At 47.6% G+C, this 22,851-nt stretch overlaps 1 protein-coding gene across 3 annotated transcripts in view; it reads left to right on the top strand.

The window, feature by feature from the left end:
• The first annotated feature begins 5,735 nt into the window (after window positions 1-5,735).
• The window catches only part of SAMD4B (sterile alpha motif domain containing 4B), a 37,110-nt gene continuing 19,994 nt past the window's right edge, over window positions 5,736-22,851 (top strand). For 2 of the 3 annotated variants that reach the window (XM_061174318.1, XM_061174316.1), the window contains exons 1-3: window positions 5,736-5,818; window positions 17,621-17,677; window positions 18,933-19,335. In XM_061174318.1, coding sequence (XP_061030301.1) covers window positions 19,140-19,335 — 196 coding nt within the window. In that variant the 5' untranslated portion in view covers window positions 5,736-5,818; window positions 17,621-17,677; window positions 18,933-19,139. Of the gene's footprint in view, window positions 5,819-12,009; window positions 12,031-17,620; window positions 17,678-18,932; window positions 19,336-22,851 lie in introns of those variants that run through there. The other variant, XM_061174317.1, reaches the window with a different exon arrangement.

A 22,851-nucleotide genomic window follows, 5' to 3' on the forward strand; every position in this document is an offset into this window, starting at 1 on the left:
CTTCTTTACCCACTCGTCTGTCAATGGACATTAGGTTGCTTCAATGGCTTGGCTATTGTAAATAGTGCTGCAATGAACATTGGGGTGTATGTATCTCTTTTTTTTAAATAAATTTATTTATTTTAGGCTGCGTTGGGTCTTCATTGCTGTGCACGGGTTTTCTCTAGTTGCAGCGCGTGGGGGTTACTCTTCGTTGCAGTGCAAGGGCTTCTCACTGCGGTGGCTTCTCTTGTTGCAGAGCACAGGCTCTAGGCATGTGGGCTTCAGTAGTTGTGGCACGTGGGCTCAGTAGTTGTGGCTCACGGGCTCTAGAGAGCAGGCTCAGTAGTTGTGGCGCATGGTCTTAGTTGCTCTGCGGCATGTGGGATCGTCCCAGACCAGGGCTCGAACCTGTGTCCCTTGCATTGGCAAGCAGATTCGTAACCACTGCACCACCAGGGAAGTCCCTGGGGTGCATGTATCTTTTTGAATTACGTTTTTCTTCGGATATATGCGCAGGGATTGCTGGATCATATGGTAGTTCTATATTTAGTTTTTTAAGGAACCTCCATACTGTTCTCCATAATGGTTGTACCAATTTACATTCCCACCAACAGTGTAGGAGGGTTCCCTTTTCTCCACACCCTCTCTAGCATTTATTTTCTGTAGATTTTTTGATAATGGAATGATGAGCTCTTTAGCCCCTCCTCCAGGAAGACTTCCTGGATTCCCACCACCCCCCCAATCTGGAATATTTTAATTCCAGAGCTGAAAGGGGGAACTTAGAGATGTTTGCTGGTCAAACTGCCACTTATTAGGTTGATGGGGAAATGGAGAATAGAGAGGAGACTCCACAGCACCCAAGTAATGGTGAATTTTTTCCTGCAATTATTCAACCTCATGGGCCTTATAATGGCACTACAACAATGGTGTTCCATCCTATCAGACCAATACCTCCTTTTTTATTAAGAGCATTTTGTATTGACCCCCCCCCCAGTTCCCATCCTGAAATGAAATTCCTAGATAATGCAACATACTTATACACATAAGTTCTCCCCCAAATCAATATAATGTCCTAATTGTCATATAAAGGAGAAATAAAAGGGAAGTAATTGATCAGAAACCTGTGCATTTCCATGAGAAAATATAAGCAAACAATAGAGAATTTTTACAGGATCCAGCTCCACGATGTCTGGCTCACTGTACTGACTTCCCTCCATAGCAGTGGGCAGATCCCACCCTCTCTCACCTCCTCAAGGGCATTGCTGCAGCTGCTCTCCTTCTCCCTGCATCATCAATGTCTTCATCTCTACTGGATCTTTCCCCTCAGCCTACATGCCGTGTTATGTCTTCCATCTTAAAAACTAAAAATGCTGTCTCCTGTCCAGCCACTGCCCATTCATTTCCTTCCCTTTTCAGCAAGACTTCTTGAAAGAACTGTCCACACTCACTGCCTCCAATTTCTCCTTCCAATTCACTCTTCAACTCTCTCCCAGCAGACTCACTCCTGTCTCTCTCCAATGACATACCCTTGTCAGGGCCACCAAGGACATCTGTGGTGCTGGACCTAATGGTCAATTCTCAGTCTTCATCTGCTGTGCCGTGTCAGCCGCATCTGACACCATCCATCACACCCCGTGCCCAAAACACTTTCTTCACTTGGCTTCCGGGACACCACCCTGGCCTGGTTTTCCTCTGGCTCTTCTGGCTGTGCCTGCTCAGACCTTCTTTTTTTTTCTTAATTTCATTGAAGTATAGTTGATTTACAATGTTGTGTTAATTTCTGCTGTACAGCAAAGTGATTCCGTTATACACATACATACTTTTTTTACATATTCTTTTCCATTTTGGTTTATCACAGGATATTGAATATAGTTCCCTGCGCTATACAGTAGGAACTTGTTGTTTATCCATTCTATGTATAATAGTTTGCATCTGCTAACCCCAAACTCCCAATCCATCCCTCTCCCACGCCCCTCCAACCACAAGTCTGTTCTCTATGTCTGCGAGTCTGTTTCTGTTTCGTAGATAAGTTCATTTGTGTCACATTTTCGATTCCTCATATAAGTGATAACATATGGTATTTGTCTTTCTATTTCTGACTTAGTATGATAATCTCTAGGTCCATCCATTCATTTGTCGATGGACATTTAGGTTGTTTCCATGCCTTGGCTATTGTAAATAGTGCTGCAAGGAACATTGCAGTGCATGTATCTTCTCAAATTATAGTTTTCTCTGGATATATGCTTAGGAGTGCGATTGCAGGATCATATGTCAGCTTCCTTTTAACAGTCAGGTGTCCCAGGGGTCAGTCCTCGGTCCCCTTCTCTTTTCCATCCATCTTCCTGTCTTCCTGATAGCATCAGTTTCTTGGTTTTCAAAGGGGATACCTTAATTATTTCTCCAGCTGGGCCTCTCCCTGAACTCTAGGCTCTTATATCCAACTGTCAGTGTGACATATCCATCTGGATGTCTTAGAGTCATCCTTGACCCGTCTCTTTCCTCTGACGATGTACCTCAGAAGTTGTCAGCTCTGAACTTCAAAATATAACCAGAACTGGTCTACTTCTCCCCCTCCACAGCCCATATTCTTCTGCCTGAAATCTCACAGCAGCCTCCTGTTTCTCTGCTCCTGCCCCCCTCTTAACACTCTATTCTTCATAGGACTGTCAGAGACATCCTTAAAAAACCCAAGCCAGGAATTCCCTGGCTGTGCAGTGGTTAGGACTCTGTGCTTCCACTGCGGGGGGCACAGGTTCGATTCCTGGTCAGGGGAACTAAGATCCCGCATGCTGTGCGGCATGGCCAAAAAAAAAAAAAACAAGCCAGATGACATGCCTGCCCTCTCAAAAACCCTCTCATGGCTCCACTATTATTTGGGTGAAAGCAAAAGTCCTTATAGTGGCCTTAAAAACTCTAAATCATCTGCCACGACCCCTCCTCCATTACCTCTTGGACCTTGTCTTTCAATACTCTCCTCTTTGCTCACTCCTCTCCACCCACACTAGCCTGTTTTTGGTTCTGTGAATGATCCTGTCACCGGACCTTTGCACTTGCTGGCTCCTCTTTCTGGAACCCTCCTTCCTTCATGGTTCATCCCTTCACTCCTTCAGATTTCTGTTCAAATGTCACCTGATCAAAGGTGCTTTTCCCCATCTAAAACAGTGCCAACCCCATCTCTCAATCCCCTTAGCTTGCTTTTTCTCCATAGAACTTATTACCAAGTTACATCGTAAGTATTTATTTATTGTTTCTGTCCCCCCAACTAGAAGGTAAGCCTCATGAAGACAGGGATTTTTGCCTGCCTCATTCATTGCTGAATTTTTAGCACTTGGAGTAGTGCCTGGCACACTTTAGGTACTCAAGAAATATTACTGAATGAATAAATGAACCAGCATCCTTAGAGCACAACCATTCTATATGGTGTGAAAGTTGTTGCTTAAATGGAGGGGGTAATGCTTAGGGTTTGTGATATTCCCCCACTCTGTTTTAAAATGGCCTTTCCAGGCTTCCCTGGTGGCGCAGTGGTTAAGAACCCGCCTGCCAATGCAGGGGACACGGGTTCGAGCCCTGGTCCGGGAAGATTCCCACATGCTGTGGAGCAACTAAGCCCGTGCACCACAACTACTGAGCCTGCGCTCTAGAGCCCGCAAGCCACAACTACTGAGCCCCAGTGCCACAACTACTGAAGCCCGTGCGCCTGGACCCCATGCTCTGCAACAGGAGAAGCCACTGCAATGAGAAGCCCGCGCCCTGCAACGAAGAGTAGCCCGTGCTCACCACAACTAGAGAAAGCCCGAGAGCAGCAACGAAGACCCAACACAGCCAAAAATAAATAAATAAAATTTTTTTTTAATTAAAAAAAAATTTTTTTAATAAAAATAAATAAAATGGCCTTTCCTCACAGCGTCTGAGATGCCATGTTTTCCTGGTTTTCTTCCTCCTCTCTCTCTGGCTTCTTCTCAATCTTTGTTGAGAGTGTCAATTCCTTTGCTCAAACCTTATACGTCTCCTCTTCTCAAGGTTCTGTCCAGTCCTTGTCTCCATTCATCCTTCATACCCTCCGCAGGCTAGGTCACTAACTCCCACAGCTTCAATTACCATCTTTGATCATCCTCAGATCTTGGTTTCCAGCCCCAATTTTTCTCTTAAGCCCCAGACCCAGGGGTGTGGAGCCGCCTAAACCTTGATGCTGGGTGGCACACACTGAGCTCAGCATCTTCTTAACCTGCTTCTCCTCTGGGTTTCCTTCTCAGGGAAGCCCCCAATCCCCCCAACCTTCTAGCCAGAGGGCCTCGTCTTGGACTTCTCCCTCCCTACCCCTCTGCGGCCACCCAGTCCCAGAGTAGGTTCCCCGGGCCTCCTGGGCATGCATCCCTGCCACCCACTCCTCCTCCCCTCCCCACAGTCCCACCCTGGTGCAAACGCCCCTCTCCTACCCCAGCTGCCTCCCTGGACTCTCAGCTCCAGTTCTATTTCCTCCAATCCATCTTCCATATAGAAGCCAGAGACATCTTTCCAAACCCCCACTGACTCTCCTTGGCTTGAAGCCCTTCCATGGCTCCTCAGTGTCCTCGGGACAAATCCAAACTCTATCAAGTGGCCAAACCTTTGGCCGCGGTGAACTCTATGTTCCACTCCGACTGCCTTTCTTTGGGTTCCTCTAACAACCACGCCTCTGTCACCTGACAGCCCGCTCTGCTTAGTTCACGCTGATCCAGGACAGTGTGCGGAATGAATAGGTTACAACAGTCTGAGCAACAACTTCCACTTATTGAAGGCTTTGCGCCCAGCGCTTTATCAACATAATTTTTTTTTAATTTATTTATTTAATTTATTTATTTATTTTTGCCTGCATTGGGTCTTCCGTTGCAGTGCGCGGGCTTCTCATTGCGGTGGCTTCTCTTGTGCAGCACAGGCTCTAGGCGCGCGGGCTTCAGTAGTTGTAGCACGTGGGCTCTAGAGCGCAGGCTCAGTAGTTGTGGCACACGGGCTTAGTTGCTCCCGGACCAGGGCTCGAATCACTGTTCCCTGTATTGGCAGGCGGATTCTTAACCACTGCGCCACCAGGGAAGCCCTGCCCAGCGCTTTTAAATGCTTCCTCTCTTTCAATTCCTATCTGAGAGAAGAAGCAACAGGCTCAGAGACGGTTGCGGTGGGAAAGCTGAGACTCCAGCAGCCGGAGCGGTTACTTGCTACCTGGACGGTCAGGTGGTGGCGGGGCTCAGGCCTAGAGCGGAGCGTGCAGGCGGGGCGCACAGCCTGGCCTTGAACGCCAGAATCAGGAATTGTGACTTAGCTCGAGGCCGCTGAGGTAGACGCGCGCGAGACTGCCCCCTGCGGGCCGGGAGGCCCAATCCCGGGCTCCGCCGGGCTCCGCCGGGCCCGTTGCCCGTGGCAACGCCGCGCGCGCCCCGCCCCTTCCCCGCCCGCCGTGCCGACTGCCCGTCAGCCGCGCAGCCGGCCAATCCCACTGAGCGGGGGGCGGGCCTCGTGGGCCTCGTTCAACCCCCGCGGCCCCCTTCTCCGCTGGGACCCCGCCTTTCTCCGCGCACACCTCCCGCCCTTCGGGCTGCCCTCGCAGCCCGTTGGCGGGCGCACCGTTCCTCACCGCGGCGTCAGCTAATGCCGGCGCGCGGCAGTCCCGTCGGGGCGGGGCCAGGGGCGGTGACGCACGGCGCGGTGACGCAGCGCGACGGCGGCGGTGGCGGCGGCGGCGGTGGTCGGTGCGGGAGGAGGGAGGGGAGCTCGCGGGCCGGAGAGGGGGCGACGGCAGTGGCGGAGGCCTGAGGAGGCCCGGGCGGCGGCGGCGGCGGCGGCGGCGGCGGAGGCCGAGGCGGTGAGTGGCGGGCAGGGTCGGGCGGACGCGGGGCGGCGGCGGGTCGGAGCGCGCGGGGCTCACCTCGGGGCGCCCCAGGCCGCGGGCGGCCCCGCCCCCTCAGGGACCCCGGGAGGCGGCGGGCGCGGAGCGCGGGCCTCCGAGGTCCCGACCCTCGAGAGAATCTCCCACACCCATTCCCCGAGTCGCCCTCACAGGCCGCTTCTCGAGCTTCTCTCCGAAATTCTCGCCCCTCGGGGTGGCCGGGGGGCCCGGCAGCAGCCTATCTCGTGACCCCCCAGGTGTACCTCAGACACGTCCCTGGAGGGCACGCCCACAGACCCCCCGAATCCCCCCGAAGTCCTCCGTCCCCTCCCGCGGTGCGAAAGCCTTCCCGAGAGGCCACCTCTGATATTTCCACGTTTGCTCCAGACCCCGTCCTACGCCTCAAAAATCTTCCTCAGAGAACCCCCGTCTGGTCCCAGATCCCCCATCCTCCTCCGTCCAGAAATATTCCCCCGGGGCCACTCCTCATATTCCAACGATATGTGTCAGATATCTTCTCCAGGAACCTCCCTCGTAAGCCCTAAAAATCTTCAGATCAGAGATTCCCCGAAATCCCCTCCAGACCCCGTACATTCCAGAAATCTCCCCCAGCGACCTACTTCGCACATCCCAACAGTCTCCCCCAGACTTCCTTCTCACACATCCCAAGAATTTTCCCTCCCACCTACCCCCATACCAGAAATCGCCTTGGAGATTTTCCACTCATAGCCCCCAAATCTCAGAGCCCCTCCCCCTGGAATCCTCCAGAATGCCCCTGATGTCCCCTGAAAATCTTCCTCAGAGACTCTCTGAAATGGCCTCGGATCCTCAAAACTCACTTGGAGCGCCCCCCCCCCGCCCCGCCAATCCATCTCCCATATACACTCCGCCTTGACATATCCCGAAAGTCATCCCTTTGGCCCCTCCCACAGGTCCCCAAAATCTCTCCCAAAGACCTCCTCATGTTTCTCAAATCTCACCACCCTGAAATGCCCTAGAGATCACCCTCAGATACCCCAGAAATCTTCCCCTGAGACCCTCCTCACTTATCCCAAAACTCTCCTCCAGAGATTCCCTGAAATCTCTGGAGAACTCTTCTTCCACATTCCACAAGTCTCTTCCAAAACCCTTTTTATGGATCCCAAATCTCCTAGTAACCCACACAAAATGTTCCAGAAATTGCTTCCTCAGGATTCCAAAAGGTTTCCTTATAGTTTCTCTCTGATATTTTCTAGAATCGCTCTTCGAATCCCCCTTTCAAAATCTTTCCTTCTAGACCTACTTTCAGATGAACTTTCCTTCTCACAACCCCTGTAAACCCTAAGACCCTCTCTTCACGACCCCTCTGAGATGCAGGTTTTCAAGACCTCCTCCTGTCTTCACAGAGACCCCAGCAACCCCCTTGAGCCCTCTGAGATACACCCTTGAAATCCCTCCCAGAGACCCTTCCAGGACAGAGACCCTTGAATCAGCACTTAGAGACCTCCTGCCTTACTAAGAGACTTTTCCTGGATAATTCCCTCCCTGAACTCACCCTCACAGCTTCCCTCAAATCCTCTAGAACCATCTGTAGAAGACCCCCAGCACCAACCGGCTCCTTTTCTTAGAAAGTCCCAGAATTTTTTTTGAAAAACCCTCTACTCTGACATTCCCATATTCCCCCACCCGAAGACCCACCTTCCCCGTATATCCTATTGAGACCTTTACTCAGAGATTTCTCATCTGAGCTCTTTGAGTGTTGTTCCTAAAAAGGTGTCTGTCATCCTACTCCAGTAAATCTAAGATCTCTCACAGAAGACCACACCTCCACAGACTCCCTTTAGAGAATTTTCTCCAAAATTGCTGTGCATCAACAACCCCAGCACTTTGTGAGACTTCCTCAGAACACTCTCTCTCAGATTCTCCCTCTGACATCCCCAAGAAACCTTATTCAGGGCCCTGTCAGATATACCCCTTTTAGAACCCCCATTTACACCCTCTCATCTCCTCCATTCTCTTTCCTCTGAAATCAACTTAGAGATCCTTCTCAGATCTGAGCCTCCTTCCCCCATTATCCCACCATAGGCCCCCAGCATCCTACAGACTCCCCCTCTCAAGAGCCTCTATGTCCCCTTTTATTAAACAGATCCTCAAGAGATACCCTCACCTCTTGAAATCCCAGCCCTCAGAGATCTTTCTCTCAGACCATATTTCTTAGATTCTATCTTCATAGACCCCTCCTCCCTTTAGATCTTCCCTTCAGAGAGATGGAGAGACCCTTAACACCTTCCTTAGACTCTTTTGGTTTTTTTTAAGGTTTTTATTTTTTTGGCTGCGCTGCAAGGCTTGTGGGATTTTAGTTCCCTGACCAGGGATTGAACCCAGGCCCTCGGCATTGAGAGCATGGAGTCCTAACCACTGAACCACCAGGGAATCCCCACCCTCCTTAGACTCTCCTTGAGGACTCCCCCGATTTTCCTCTCTGAAGCCTTCTCCTTCCTTTTTCCACTTTGAGGGCCTCCTCACAAAAGAATCCCTCCCCCTGTAGTAGTGGTTCTCGAAGTGTTGTCCCTGGACCAGCAACATCAGCATCACCTGAGAACTTGTTAGAAATGCAAATTCTTAGGTCCCAACCCAGACCTGCTGAATCAGAAAACCTAGGGGTAGGGCCCAGCTCTTTTTAGGAACCTTCCTGGTGATTCTCATGCATGCTCAAGTTTGAGAACCACTGCCCTCTAAGAGGATTTCCCTTTCCCCACAGAAAGCCCCCCTGAAAGATATCTCAGGGTATGCCTCTGTGCCCTACTGCCCACCCCCATTTTCCTGGGAGTCCCCTTTGTGAAGTACCTACCCTCCAGAAGATTCCTTACCCTCTTTGAAAGGTTTCTGGCTTCTCCACAAGGTTACCCCACCCTCTGAGCAATTACTTCATATTCCGCCTTTGAATGGTTCCCTTTCAGATCTTCCTCAGCATTTTCTTCTTCTGGCTTCCCCTCCACCCCTCCATACCATCCCCTTTCTGTGCTTCTGCTTCAAGTTGCTCCCTCCTTGAACACACATGTCCATCTCTTCTCCTTATCTATTCCTCATCTATTCTCCACATAGGCACCTTGCCTTAAGGCACCTTCCAGTCTTTTCATTCTCTGTGTCTTACTGCCCAGAGCCTTCCATTGTACTTCTTAGAGCACCGCTCATCTTCTTCCTTGTAGTTTTTCATGTACTTGTCCACTCACCCTCACTGGACTGGGAGTTTGGAAAGTACCAGGATGTAACTTGTTCTTCTCTGAATCCCACAAGCTGGGATTGTTCCCTCTGTAAGTTATTAGGAATCATTGGCTCATGGGCAGCTCTTCCTGCATTTGGTCAGAAATCTCTGAGTTCCTTACTCTCACTCCCCATTCAGGTTCAACACACCTTACCCACCATCTCCTCTCCTCTTACCTCTTTTATTCTCTCTACCCAGCTCCTTTTGCCACTCCTCCTAGGAGAGGCTGCCTTCCCCACCTTCTCTCATCTGGAACTTTTCTTTATGCTGTTTCCTGATTCTTAGCTACCCCACGTCCTATTCCTGGGGATCTGCCTCACCCCATCCTAGTTGGCTTCTCAGCCCTCCTCAGCCTTTGTAGGTCTGGGGCCTCCACAGGGCTCTCAACTTTCTCCAAGGGTTTTTGTTTCTCTCTAAGTTTCAGAAGAATAAACAGATCACGAGGTAAATACTGGGGCCGGCCTTCAGGGAGCTCACAGTACAGTAGAGAGGTTGGGCAGGTACACGGGGCAGAACGTGAGGTACAAATTATATACTGTGGAAATTTGGCAGTGAGAGAAGGCACCCTCTATCTGGAAAGACTTCATAGAAGAGGTGGTATTTGTTCTGGGTGCTGTTCCACAAGAGTTGGGACGAGGATGAGTGGCCTTCCAGGCAGAGGAAGCAGCTTATGCAGTGGGTGAAAGACAAGAAAGACTCTTCATCTCTAACCCATGGCATCTCTTCTCTTCACCTAAAGGACAGAGGTGAAAGAAAACAGATCTCTTCCATCTGCATTGTATTTGCCAGTTGCACTTTAGTGACCCACAGAGTAATAATGTTAATGACCACTGTGTATTGAGTAATTATTATTTGCCAGTCACTGTTTAAGTGCTTCACATGTATTGTCTCATCTCATATTCACAGGAACTCTATGAGGTAGGTAAACTGTGATTATCCTCATTTTACAAAGGATGAAATTGAGGACAGGTGGCACAAATAGAAGGTCTCTGGGCTCTGTCCGTCCCAGGATGATGGTGTCTGGGGTCAGAGAGTTGGATTTTCTGTTCAGATAGGGTTGGGTGCAATGGGGCATTGTAGTGTAGTGATTAAGTATGCAGACTCTGGGGCCAGACAGGATTTGCATCCCACATCATTGCTTACCTCCTGTTTTGTGACCTAGGACAAGTTATTGAACTTCTCTGGTCCTTAGTTTCCAGAGTTGAAAAATGAAGGTAATAATGATCACTTACTTCACAGAACTATTATAAGGATTAAATAAGTTAATGTGTATAAAATATTTAGAACAATGCCCTGTATATAAGTGCTCAGTTTTAGCAAAAAAAAAAAAAAAAGTTCATATCAATCAAGACTCTAAAGATATAGGTGACAGTACGTTAGCTCAAACTGGTTTAATAAAAATAAAGAGAATTAATTGGCTCATGTTACTGAAAAGTCCAGAACTAGGATGGCTCTAGACCTACCTGCATCCAGGAGTTCAAACAATCTTCCTAGTAATCTCTCCCCATTTCTGCACTGACTTAGCTTCATCCTCAACTGGTTTCTGCTTTGTGACAACAAAGATGACCCTCAGCAACCGTAGGCTTAAACCCTACCTTCTTAGCAGTCTCAGTGGAAAGAGAACTCTTTCCTGAGAGCCCCAGTTTGAAAACAGTTTCCTCTCTGAATAAGTGTGAAATGGTGACAGAAGATCCTTTGAGACATGTTTAGTTGAGCGGCGCTCTTAGAGACTCTCTTGCTTGCTAAACCGGATAGGACTGTGATTCCATCCCATGACCTTTCTGAGGGTTGATGGTAGTCCCCGTCTTCACTGTTCCCCAGCCCCAGTCATTCTCTTCTCTATGGTCGTTTGGATCCAGAGAGAGTTTATGGCTGGTCTGACCCCACCAGACTTTCCTTTGGGATCTCACTGGGAGAAAGAGGAATGAGATGACTGGCCTGGTTTGGTTATAGCCTTGGGGTAGTGGAATCCAGGAGTACTCATGTTCAGTTCCCTACCTCAGCTTTGGGTTTCTAGGGCTCAGAACTTTAGAAGAAGGTTAAGTAGATTACTGTGAGTAGAGTTTTGTTTTGTTTGTTTTAGGGTAAATTTGTTGAATAGAGTCTGGTCGAGGGCAAGTAACAGAACAGCAGTGTAGAGTGTGCGCATTTCAAACGTCTCCAGCAATTAAACAATTTATGAAAGCACTTTTCTAGGTACTGGAGATACAGCAGTGAATGAAACAGTCAAGGTCTTAGAGCTCTTGGGTCTTATATTCTGATGGAGGGAAGATACATAAACAAACAAAATCAGATAGTGATATGTGCTATGAAGGAATTAAAACAGTGGGAAGGGGGTGGGAGGTTGGCCACTGTACACAGGGTGGTCAGAATTGGCCTCTTTGAGGAGGTGACGGTTGAGCCTGATAACCTGAAAAATGAGAAGGTACCAGTTGTGGGAGGATCTAAGAGCTGGGCATTCTAATCTAAGCGTTGTTACATGTGGAGAAAGGACTGCTGCAAGGTGGGGAAATTTTTCACAGATGCTTACTGAGGGTCTGTTATGTGCCAGGTACTATTCTAGGAATTGAAAATGTAGCCGTGAATAATACAGCCACAGTCTTCCTTTCCCTCGTGGATCTTACAGTCTAGATGTTTCCGGAAGAGCTGCAGCCTTTGAAGAAACACTTTTTGACGATGATATCAGACCAAAGACTCCTTCCTACTGGGGAGATGAGGAAGATTGGGGCACACATGAACCCAGATCTGATTGATGAGAAGGAACCAACCATGTGATGATCTTGGGAAGAACATTTCGGGTAGAGGGGTCAGCCAGTGCAAAACCCCTGAGATGTGTTCAAGGAACATCAAGGAGATCGGTGTGGCTGAAGCATAAGTAAAGCAGAAGGGGCAAGGGCTTGGAGTGGTTGACAGAGGCCAGATCATGGGGGGCCTGTGGGCCATGGTAAGGAGTTTACATTTTCACGTAAGAGCATTGTGAAGCTATTAGAGGATTTTTTTTTTTTTTTTTTTGGCTGCGTTGGGTCTGTTGCTGCGCACGGGCTTTCTCTAGTTGCGGCGAGTGGGGGCTACTCTTCGTTGCGGTGCGCGCACTTCTCATTGCAGTGGCTTCTCTTGTTGCGGAGCACAGGCTCTAGGCACAGGCTTCAATAGTTGTGGCACGTGGGCTCAGTAGTTGTGGCTCGCGGGCTCCAGAGTGCAGACTCAGTAGTTGTGACTCACGGGCTTAGTTGCTCCGCAGCATGTGGGATCTTCCCGGACCAGGGATCGAACCGTGTCCGCTGCATTGACAGGCGGATTCTTAACCACTGCGCCACCAGGGAAGTCCCTATTAGAGGATTTTTAAAGCAAGACAGTGACATTCGTTTGCTTGTTTGTTTGTTTGTAGAGAAAGTTCACTGGTTTCTGCAAGGAAAACGGGGGCAAGAATGGAAGCAGGAGGCAATACATTTGTCCAGATGATGACTTGAATGTGGTGGTGGTAGTAAAAATGGAGAGATATAGATACATGTTCCATGTTGAGAAAATAGGAGTTAATGATGGGATTAGAGAAAGAGGAATGAATCCAGGATGATGATACTAGCTAACAACTCTGTGAGGGTATTTATGCCTCATAACACTGTGAGAGTAGGTACTATTATTAAACCCATTTTACAGATGAAAAAACAGACACTGCAAGGTAAAATCATTTGCCCCAAATTATGCAGGTTTCCCAGAGCTCCCCAGGCTCTGTTATCTTCCAGGAGGCCCTGCCTGGCTTCTCCCCTCCTTTCCTTCCCTCCTCCAGGGCCATTCATACAAAAGCCTCATTCTTGGCTGAGGCAATAATATACATATTTTGTATACATATTTCAGGAGTTTCTGAAAATAATGGTTGGTTTTCACAAGAGAGAAGTTGGGCTCCCTTGGCTTCTGACATTCTCCTGTTCTTCTCAAGTTGGGATAGTGAGTTAACCTTAGGTAACTAGCCTATTACTTTACTCATGAAATGAACAAGTTCCTCCAAGGCCTATGTGGATGCTGTAGAAAGGCTAGGGATAGGTGGGAAGGCTAATAGGACCCTCCCGTTATTTGTCCAGAGATGTTGGCGTTAAAGGGTGTATGCTTTGGTCCAGCTTTCTAGGCAGTGGAAGGGAACTTATAAATATATATAAATATATAATATATAAACTTATATATATAAACTTATAAATATATATATTTATAAGTTTATATAAATATAAATAAATACGCTGTAGCATTATTTGCAGGAAGAAGCAAGAGCTCTAAAGCCAGAGTGCTTGGCCTTAAAAATCTCAGCTTAGCTGTGTGCAGTCTTGGGTAAGTGACTTGACCTTCTCTGTGCCTCAGTGTCTTCATCTGTAAAGTGAGAATACTATTATATACATATATATATTTATATTTATAGCTTTTGAGATCAGATGAGCTCATCCACGGAAAGCTATTAGCATAAGGCCTGGCACATGATACAATAATATATGATGTGAAGACATTTGAAGCATCATGCTAGGTGTTTTTATATATATTCTTTCGTTTCATTCTTACAACAAGCTTCACTGAGGAAGAAACTGAGTTACTTGCCAAAGGTCAACACAGCAAGTTAGTATCAGTAGGAGAGCTCTGGTTCAGCCAGGTCTCACTCCACAGTGCTGCTTGTGGATGAGGAGAGCTGACCTCCAGAGGCGCCTCCTGTATGTGGGCTGCTTTTCACTGGGGCCAAAGAAAGAGTCCAGTGGACAGTTTTTCCTGGAACCTCTTAGCCAATTTTTGACTCCATTTCCCACCCTCCAGGGTTAGAAGATGCTTCTCAAGAAGGTTACTTGGTCTCTTAGAGACCAAGTATGGCAGCCATATTGTTGGACTATTAGAAAGACTTTACCATAGGGGTTCCCCTCTAGTGTCTTTTCTCAAAGGCAGGGAGTCATTTTTGGTCACATAAGGATAGAGACTAGAGCAGTGGTGAATTCTCTTGTATGGGAGCAGTCAAGGCTTAAAGTTGAAACTTTAAGTGGTAGAAACCCAGCTCAAACTGACCTCAACCCAAAAGGAATTTATTGGTCCATGTAACTGAAAAGTCTGGGATGGGGAGGTGGGGTGGGAGGCTTCAGGCTAACTGGAGACAGGTCTTCAAATGATGTGAACAGGTCTCTCTTTTTCTCCCCTCTTTTGACTCTGCTTTCATCTGTATTGGCTTCATTCTGAGGTAGGCCCTCACTGTGAGGTAGCAGAAGTGGCAACCAGGAATATCAGGAGATGTTGTGTAATCTGAGCAACCCTAACCAAGAACTTATTTTCCCCAATATTTCCAGCAAAAGTCCAGGGAGGCCTTTCCTTGGCCAGGCTTTACTCCATGTATGCTCCTAGATCCAAGAAAGACAGTTAATTCTCCAAAGGGGATTTAGGGGCCTGGTACCAGAAGATGGGCATGGATGTTTGGCAGACAAATCCACCAGAATCCATCATAGTAATTTGCTACCTCAGTAAGATGTCTTCAAATAGTCAGGGCTGATGCCTCTTCCCTAGCCAATGTCACCAAGCCAGGTCTTCCTTTCTCACTGTTGCCAAGCACGCAGGAGAGGAGGTAGCTGGAGGCCTCTGGCTTTTTGATGGAAGAAAGCCATCCAGTCCTCCTCTCCAGTCACCATCCAGACCAAACACCCAGCATTCTTCTCCTGTCCAAAACATAGGAACACTTCCTTTAGGGATGATTTTTATTGAAGTATAGTTGATTTACAATGTTGTGTTAGTTTCTGGTGTACAGCAAAGTGAATCAGTTAAGTGTGTGTGTGTGTGTGTATTCTTTTTCATATTCTTTTCCATTAGGGTTTATTACAAGATACTGAATATAGTTCCCTGTGCTATACAGTAGGACCTTGTTGTTTTATCTATTTTGTATATAGTAGTTCGTATCTGCTAATCCCAAACTCCTAATTTGTCCCTCCCCTAATAGTATATTCTTAAGAGTGACTGTTTGTTACCTAAAGCCCCAGTGTTTCTTGAGGACTGTCCAAGCCATACTTGGGCACTAGATCCTCTCTACCAATCATGTTTCCTGAGCAGTGGAGTGGCTTAAACGTGTGGCACCTTCTCTAGGCCCTCGAGAGGGATAGTTATCGGACTTTTGGTCTTATCACAGTTTGTGTCTATCTGGTCTAAGGACTGCAGCCCACGGGCTTTGTTTGTTCTGTATAGTGGTTCATTGTTGCTCTTTTAATATGAATTATTTTCCAACATTTAAAAATAGGGGAATTTTATTTAAAAATCCAGATTTCTGGCTCCTCTTTAAAAATATATATAATAATCTAAGATCTAACAATACTGGACCCAAATTCCTACATGGCAGCAGTTGATTAGAGATAAATAGTAACTTCTCCCTTTAGACAGGGTGTGTGCTTTCCAGCTCACCATAGTCCTCACCAGCCTGCTCCATTCAAAACCTGGCCTTGTAAGCATCATGTTTGAGATCCTGCTGTGTCCCAAGACTTTGCTTCTAGCATTTGGCTCGGGGGAAGAAACTGGATTAATGTTCAGTCAACAGTTTATTTGGGGGGCACAGTGCTGTTGCTTGGGAAAAGTAACAACCCAGTAAAAGTGTTTATAGGAAAGAGTGTGCACAACTTTGGTCTGTTTGTGGATTTGGTCATCTTTTTGCCGTAAACGCTGTTGGCATAGCAAACCTCCCATCACAGTTGTTCCCTCTGAAATAGTAACATGTTCTTCTATCTTATGAGTTGCCACCCAGTGAAGGAATCCCTCCCACTCCCAAGGGATATTCATCCAGCCTCTGCTTGACCACTTCCAGCAGCCAGGGAGCTTATTACCGCCTCATATGGCAGCCAGTTCCATTCTTGGACAGATACATTATTTTAAAATTCTTCCTTATGTTGAGGCAGCTGCTGTCTCCTTGGGACTGAAAGCCACAAAATGCTGGAGCTGGGAAGGGAAACTGATTTTTTTCAGGCACATGAGCTACCACTCATCCATCCCGTATCCAGGGCAAACATTGATAATCAATCACATTACTCTTTCTCACTGAGCCAGAAAGTAAAATGCAGCCTTAATTTTTTTTTAATTAAGTTTATCTTTAAAAATTACAAAAGTAATATGTGTTCATTTGCAACTAGTGAAATAGTACAAAGTTATATAAAGGGAGTGTTAATAATTCCTCCTTCTCTCCAAGGTAACCAATATGAACAGCATACACATTTCTCTACATACATACATACATAGACATTGACATGAGATATTTAAGGGTTTTTGTATATGGCTCTTTTTTTTTTTTCATTTTACAAAAATGGCATCATTGTACATATTACTATGTACTTATGGACATCCCTCCATCTTGGTAGTTAAAGATCAAACACTATACTTAGATATAAATACATTGTTTGTATGCTGCTATCAAGATCAAGCATATTTTTAATTACTACATAACATCCCCTTGTATGAGGTATGCTCCAATTTATTAATCATTCTCCATTGATGGATATTGCCATTGCTTCATTTCTTCAGTACCCTTCTCACTGCAGTGTTCCGGGCAGCCACTACCAATCGATTGGAGTTAACCTGTGAGGTAAAACCCATTTGTCATGTCTGATCCAGTCCCGCTCCTTATCTCACACATTCTAGAGAAGGGAAGCAGACTAGCTCAAAGATTAAAGTGACAGAGTGGCTGGGGCAAGACTAGAACTGAATTTTCTTGACTTTCAACATTTCCCGTATCTCATGTTGCCTCTCACTTAGAGCCATCTACCTGTTTCTCCTCTGGAGTAAATAAACAAATCTAATTCTTCTTCTGTGTGCTACGCCTTCAGGTATTTGAAGTCAGTTATGCCATTCCTCCTGAGTCTTCTCTTCCCTAGGGGAAATTTCCCCAGTGCCTTCAAATTTTTCTCTTAGGGCAAGGTTTCCAAATCCCTTTACCATCCTTTGGGCCATTCCTTCTATCATCTTCTCCCCAGGGGCTGTAGAAGTCCCAGTGTGGCTTCCATGCTCACTTTCATTTATTCATTCAGTAAATATATATTGAGCACCTTCTAAGTCCTCGTCACTGTTCTGGGCACTGCGCAACTATATAGCTTGCATTTGTTGGGAAGAGAGAAACAACAAACAAAGATAAGATGATATCTGAGGGTGCCAAATTATATAGAATAAATGAAATAGCATTAACATAATAGAGTGACAGAGAGAAGCTCCTTAGATTGGATGGTCAGGGAAGATCTCTCTGAGGAAATGACACTGAGCTAAGACCTGAGTGACAAGTAGAAGCCAGCCATGCATAGGTCTGGGGGAAGCCATGGATAGGTCCAAGTGAACAAGAACTTGGTACACAGGGAGGTTGGAGGGGCCACCAGAGTCTTGCAGGGAGCCCTGTAGGCATTTTATTTAAATGCAGTAGGAAGTCATTGGAGGATTTTAAGCCAGGGAGGCAACATTTGATTTGTCTTTTGAAAAGATTTCTGGGAGGCTTGTTTAGCTGGGAGCAAGGTTTCATTCCCCCCTCACACACTTTCTCTTGTTTCTTATATCCAAAGGGATTGACAGCCAGACCAGTTTGCTCTGTTCAACTGTCCCACTGAGGATCTATTGAGGTGAGTCACAGCCATTGTCAGGTGTACCTCACAGCCCTCCTCAGCAGGAGCATGGACATTCAGGGAGATGGCAATAGCTCCCTAAAACCTAGCCCAGCAGGTTCAAAGGGTCTTTGTATGGAGTTCTCAGTCCTCTTGGCAGCCAGAGGGAGATGGAGCCAAATGTGGTTTGGGGATGGAGCCAAGAGCACTGGTTGCAAGAGAGACAGAGGGGAAATGTGAGTGGAGACCTGGAGCAGGAGACACTTAGAAAAAACCTTAAGAGTAGTGTCCAGAAACTAGTCAACTGAAGAATAGGCCTGTTGTCTGCCCAGTTGACACAGCTCCTGTGTAGTTCCTGCCTGCTAAAGGAATTTGGACACTTTCTTGCTTGGGAGTTTTTAACATCTGATGTGTCGCCTTCTCAGGTTGGTATCCTCTTGGCTCTTAGGAGTCTGAGTGACAAGCTGCCATCTCTGGGAGCCAAGGGGACATCGCAACCTAGAGGACCTGGGTCAGGAGTAGCCTTCAAGGGAATGAAGAAGAAGTGAGAGATTCACTTCAGAACAGGGATAGGTGGGATATTAGAGATCGGAGTGGGAGAGCTGGGTTGGAACAGATGAGATCCCCCCAGCATGTTGGAGATCTTTGAAAAGGACCTCTGCCCCTACGCTTAGGCACCCAGTTACTGATCAGTTAGCTATCCACATACCTGAGATCTCCACCAGGGTCACCACCCACCTGTATCCTAGCCTTGTGGGTCTTAGCTTGAAATAATACAGAGTCCATAGAGTCCTTTTAGCAGGCGAGCAGTCACTCTGCCCAGACCCCTGAAGGAGGTGACCAGAGACCAGCAAGGAAAGGGCATGTGCTCAGCATCACATGTCTGCTTAGTCATGTCACCTGGGGCCAGGTCTCCATTAATTCAGATATTTTGCCACAGTGTGCAGTGTCTCCTATTTCCCATCTAGAATATCTTGGCAACTTACTCTCTGCTTTAAATCCACTTCCTTTGGCCCTGTGACAGCCAGACCTGAGGGGAAGCATCTTCTCCTTTGTCTGGGTCTCTGAGTCCCAATCAAGCCTTTTCTCTGGATCTGGAGATTGGAGGGAGAGTTGGTTTAGTATCTGGTTAGCTTCATCTTTCTCCCAGGAGCTCGGCAGAGTAGGTGACCTGAAAGAGGAAGGCATGAGGCCTCCTTACCCCTTCAGCCCACACTCACCAGGCCAGTTCCAGCCCCTTCATTCTCTCTGACCTCCTTGCTTCCTTTTCCAGGAGCCTGGAGAGGAGTGGCTAGACCAAGACCTCCCCCGATGTGAGCAGGTGTCCTCCTCCCTGCACCACCCATTGCCACCACGCCAGGGAACATCCTCAAGCCCTGGCCCTCAGGGGAGAGGTAACAGGAGCCCGCAGCCGAGACCATGTGACGGCGCTGGCCCTTGCCACCGCCGTCCCCCCCACCCTGGCCCCAGGCCTGGCACCATGATGTTCCGAGACCAGGTGGGCATCCTCGCTGGCTGGTTCAAGGGCTGGAATGAGTGTGAACAGACAGTGGCCCTGCTGTCACTTCTGAAGCGGGTCACCCGCACCCAGGCCCGCTTCCTACAACTCTGCCTGGAGCACTCACTGGCGGACTGCAATGACATTCACCTGCTGGAGTCAGAGGCCAACAGTGCTGGTGAGTCTCCAGAGATGGGAGCACAGCAGGAGGGAGACCTGGAACAGGAACAGATATCAGGTGTCTGAGGAGGCCTACCCAACAGTGGCACTAAGAAATGTGGGTTCTAGGCTTGTTGGTATGTGAGGAGTCCCTGACCTCCCAAGTTATCATCATGGCTCTTCTGGGGCTTTGTTGCCAGAAATCCTCAGACATGGAATGGGGGACTCCTGGGGGAGTGCAGTGCAAACTGGAAACTACCCATAACAGAAGAAGGATCACGTAGGGTGGCTTGTCTGGGCGGCTAAAAGGAACAGACTAAAGTCATTACCTATGAAAGGGGGACGGAAGGTGAGCATTATTTCATTTCTCAAGCTATGGGACATCAGAGCTAGGAGGGAATTTTAGAACTCTTCGAAAATTCATGTGTCATCTTATACTGTTCTTTACCCCCTCAAAGGTAGGTTGCACCTAAGGCATAAACAGCTTCAAGAGAGTTTTGAATTTAGGTATAGTCGGTATCAGTTTCCTGAACACTCAGTAGAGAAGTGCTCTTTGTCCCATGAAGTTGACATTGGGACGGGTGAGCTAGGCTTCTCTAGAACCTCTCCCTCAGGCCCCAGGTATAGCTAGGAGTCAGTCCAGAGAACCATCTCAAGGGGCACTGCTGAAGCCATTCTGGCCTTCTGGGCCTCCACAAGGCTGGATGGAGAGGTGTTGACCTAGGTGACGGGTGGGAGTGATGGAGGCCAAAGAAGAGGGGGAGTATGTGCACCTGAAAGCTAGCTGGAGAGGGGACCCCAGGACCCCATGTAGCATGTGTCCAAACCTTTCCCATGTTCTTCCTCAGGATAACAGTTCACATTGAGTCCCTACAACAAGCCAAGTACTGGTTTTACTTGTATAGTAACTTTGAAAACAGTGTTCTTTGGTGGCTCTAGAGTCAGACTGTCGAGGTTTAAATCCCAGTTGTGTCACTTGCTGTATAATCAAGTAACTTCACCTTTCTGAGCCTTGGTTTCCTCATCTTTAAAATCAAGATGATAACTGTGTTTCTAGGTTAGTTACGACCCCTCTGAGAACAGTGCCTGGCATGTAGTAAACACTCAATAAATGTTAACTGTTATTTTTATTGTCAGTAACTCGTTTAGTCCACACCACAACCTCATGAGATAGGTAGTGTTGTTGTCTCCATTTTATAGGTGAGGAAATCAGCATGGGCTGCTAGGATTGGGATTTGGGGACCCCCAGAGCTGCTTCCTTCCTCTTCTCAGGCCTACCCGTCTTAGCAGCAGTCACCTTTATTTTTCTGAGTTTTTATGTACAATTCACAGAAGCGCCATGGCTGTAGGGGAAGACAGTTCCTCAGGCCAGGAATCATCAGCTTAAGTCCCTGTCTGGCAGACAGTGAGCAGCAGGAACCCAGCTTGGCTCCAGCAAGCTCAGACCTCAGCCGTTTCACAGCTCTCCCACCCTCCCCACCAGGGAGGGTTCCCCTCTGCTTTAGCACCAGGGCAAGGGTTCTGGGGTTGTGGTATGGCTCTGCCCCTAGAGTGGGGGCTCCTTTGGGGCAGGCCAGTGTCTTAAGAAGCTTGGTCACACATCCCCACCACCGCATCCTGAGCAGGGAGTTGGGTGAGCACTGGGTGCCAATCCTGGCTGTATATCAGAATCACACTCGTGCTTACTGCTATTTATTTATTAGAGCAATTTTAGTTTTTGCTTTTGTTTTCAAAATTTGTGGCAAAATCAAACCATATGAAAGGTAAAAAGTGAGGTCCCCTTCCAGACTTCCACGTTCCCAATTTGTGTATGTTTTATGAGATATTCTGTGCATGTATGAGCACATACAAGTTCTCCCTCCAGCTTTTTCATTGTTTTGATTGTTTTAGCACACAGAACATTGCACATATTAACCAATTTGCTTTTTTCACTTAACAGTATAACTTGAAGATCATTCCATATTCAGCACATACGTGTATACCTCATTGTTGTTAATGGCTGCTTGATTGTAAGAATAGTAAGGTAACAGAGCCTGACCTGTGTATCAAGCAGTGCTTTACCTTTATTACTCGTAACCCTCACAACAGCTCTGTAAGGAAGGTCTTATAACTCCCCCATTTACAAACAAGACTGAGGTCTGCAGAGATTAGTGGCTTGCCCTGGGTTGTACAACTGGTCAGAGGTGGAGCTGGAATTTGACTTTAAATTTCTTCCTCTTGATCAGTAGGCTCTACTGCATGGTATGTTTGGTCTTACTCTTACAAGCAGTGCTGTAATGAGTACCCTTTAAGCATCTCTAGGATAAATTTCTAGAATTCTGTGGGACTGCTAGTTTGAAGTTATGTACGTTTAAAATATTTGTTGTTACCACATTGCCCTTGAAAGACATGGTACACTTTATACCATGGTATACTTTATGCCTGAGACCCATCTCAGACAGTTTACATTAAGATATTGTGGTTAATACCTGTCCTTGAGAACTGCTGTGGAATGACTTGACTAGTGAATGAACATATGAATCAAGGTCTTTAGCCATAGCCCCATGTCAGGTGGTGAGAAGAAAACAAGTTGGTACTTAGGTGGATGGAGAGTTAGGGAAAACTTAAAATGAGGGAAGAGAGGGAGGGCCATGGTGTGTTCCAGAGTCAGCAGGAAGCCTGCCAGGATTAGAGCAGAGCATGACTGGAGAGAGACGTGATCACAGAGGTAAATCCTGTGGGGCCTTGAACGCCTCTTCCTAATAGACATGGGGGCTCCAAGACTGTGTCTCCTGTCTCCCTCCCAACCTCAGGTAGAGCAGCTGCCCTGCCTTATTTGTGAAGGAAGGAGCTGCTTCCTGGGCTTGGAGGCCTGCATCCTTTTGGAGGGCTTGAAGGAGCTCTGCATCCTCTGTTCATTACGGCTTTCCCATCCCACTGTGTTTCCCAAATTTGCATCATCAGAATCACCTGATGGGGGAGAATGTGACCTAAAATCCAGATTTCTGGGCCCCCAACCCAGACCCACTCAATCAGAGTCCTGAGAGGATAGGCCTGGTAGTGGGTACCCAAGTTCTCCTGCTGACCAGGCAGTTTGAGAGATGATGCTCTACTGATGATTCATTTGTCATGGGACATGAGAATAGGAATCAGGACATCCAGGAGTTCTAGATCAAGCTCTGCCAGTAACACCTTTTGTGACGTGGGCCAGCCCCATCCCTCTTGGGCCTGAGGATTCACTAGACAGTACGGGGATTGTTCTAGATACTCTCCAAGTACATCAGTAGCCCTTAGTATTTTATGGGGTGGGCCCCTCAGCGAACCTGTCCCTCCTTCCCACCAAGATGCACACTTACCCCACAAACCAAATCTTCAGTTCAGTTGGTCTTCCAATTCTGGATAAGGGTTGCCTATTATAGGGTCTGAAGCTCTTCTTCAGCTTTTCAGATCCCGTCAAGCCAGGAGGGCCGAACAGTGAGGCAGATCCTCTGCCTTTTTCTGGGTTTATACTCCATGTCCCACCCATCCAACCCTGCTACTTCCTTCAGTTCTCCCA

This window comes from Eubalaena glacialis, chromosome 18, assembly GCF_028564815.1.
Source record: "Eubalaena glacialis isolate mEubGla1 chromosome 18, mEubGla1.1.hap2.+ XY, whole genome shotgun sequence".
In the NCBI taxonomy this organism is placed as follows: domain Eukaryota; kingdom Metazoa; phylum Chordata; class Mammalia; order Artiodactyla; family Balaenidae; genus Eubalaena; species Eubalaena glacialis.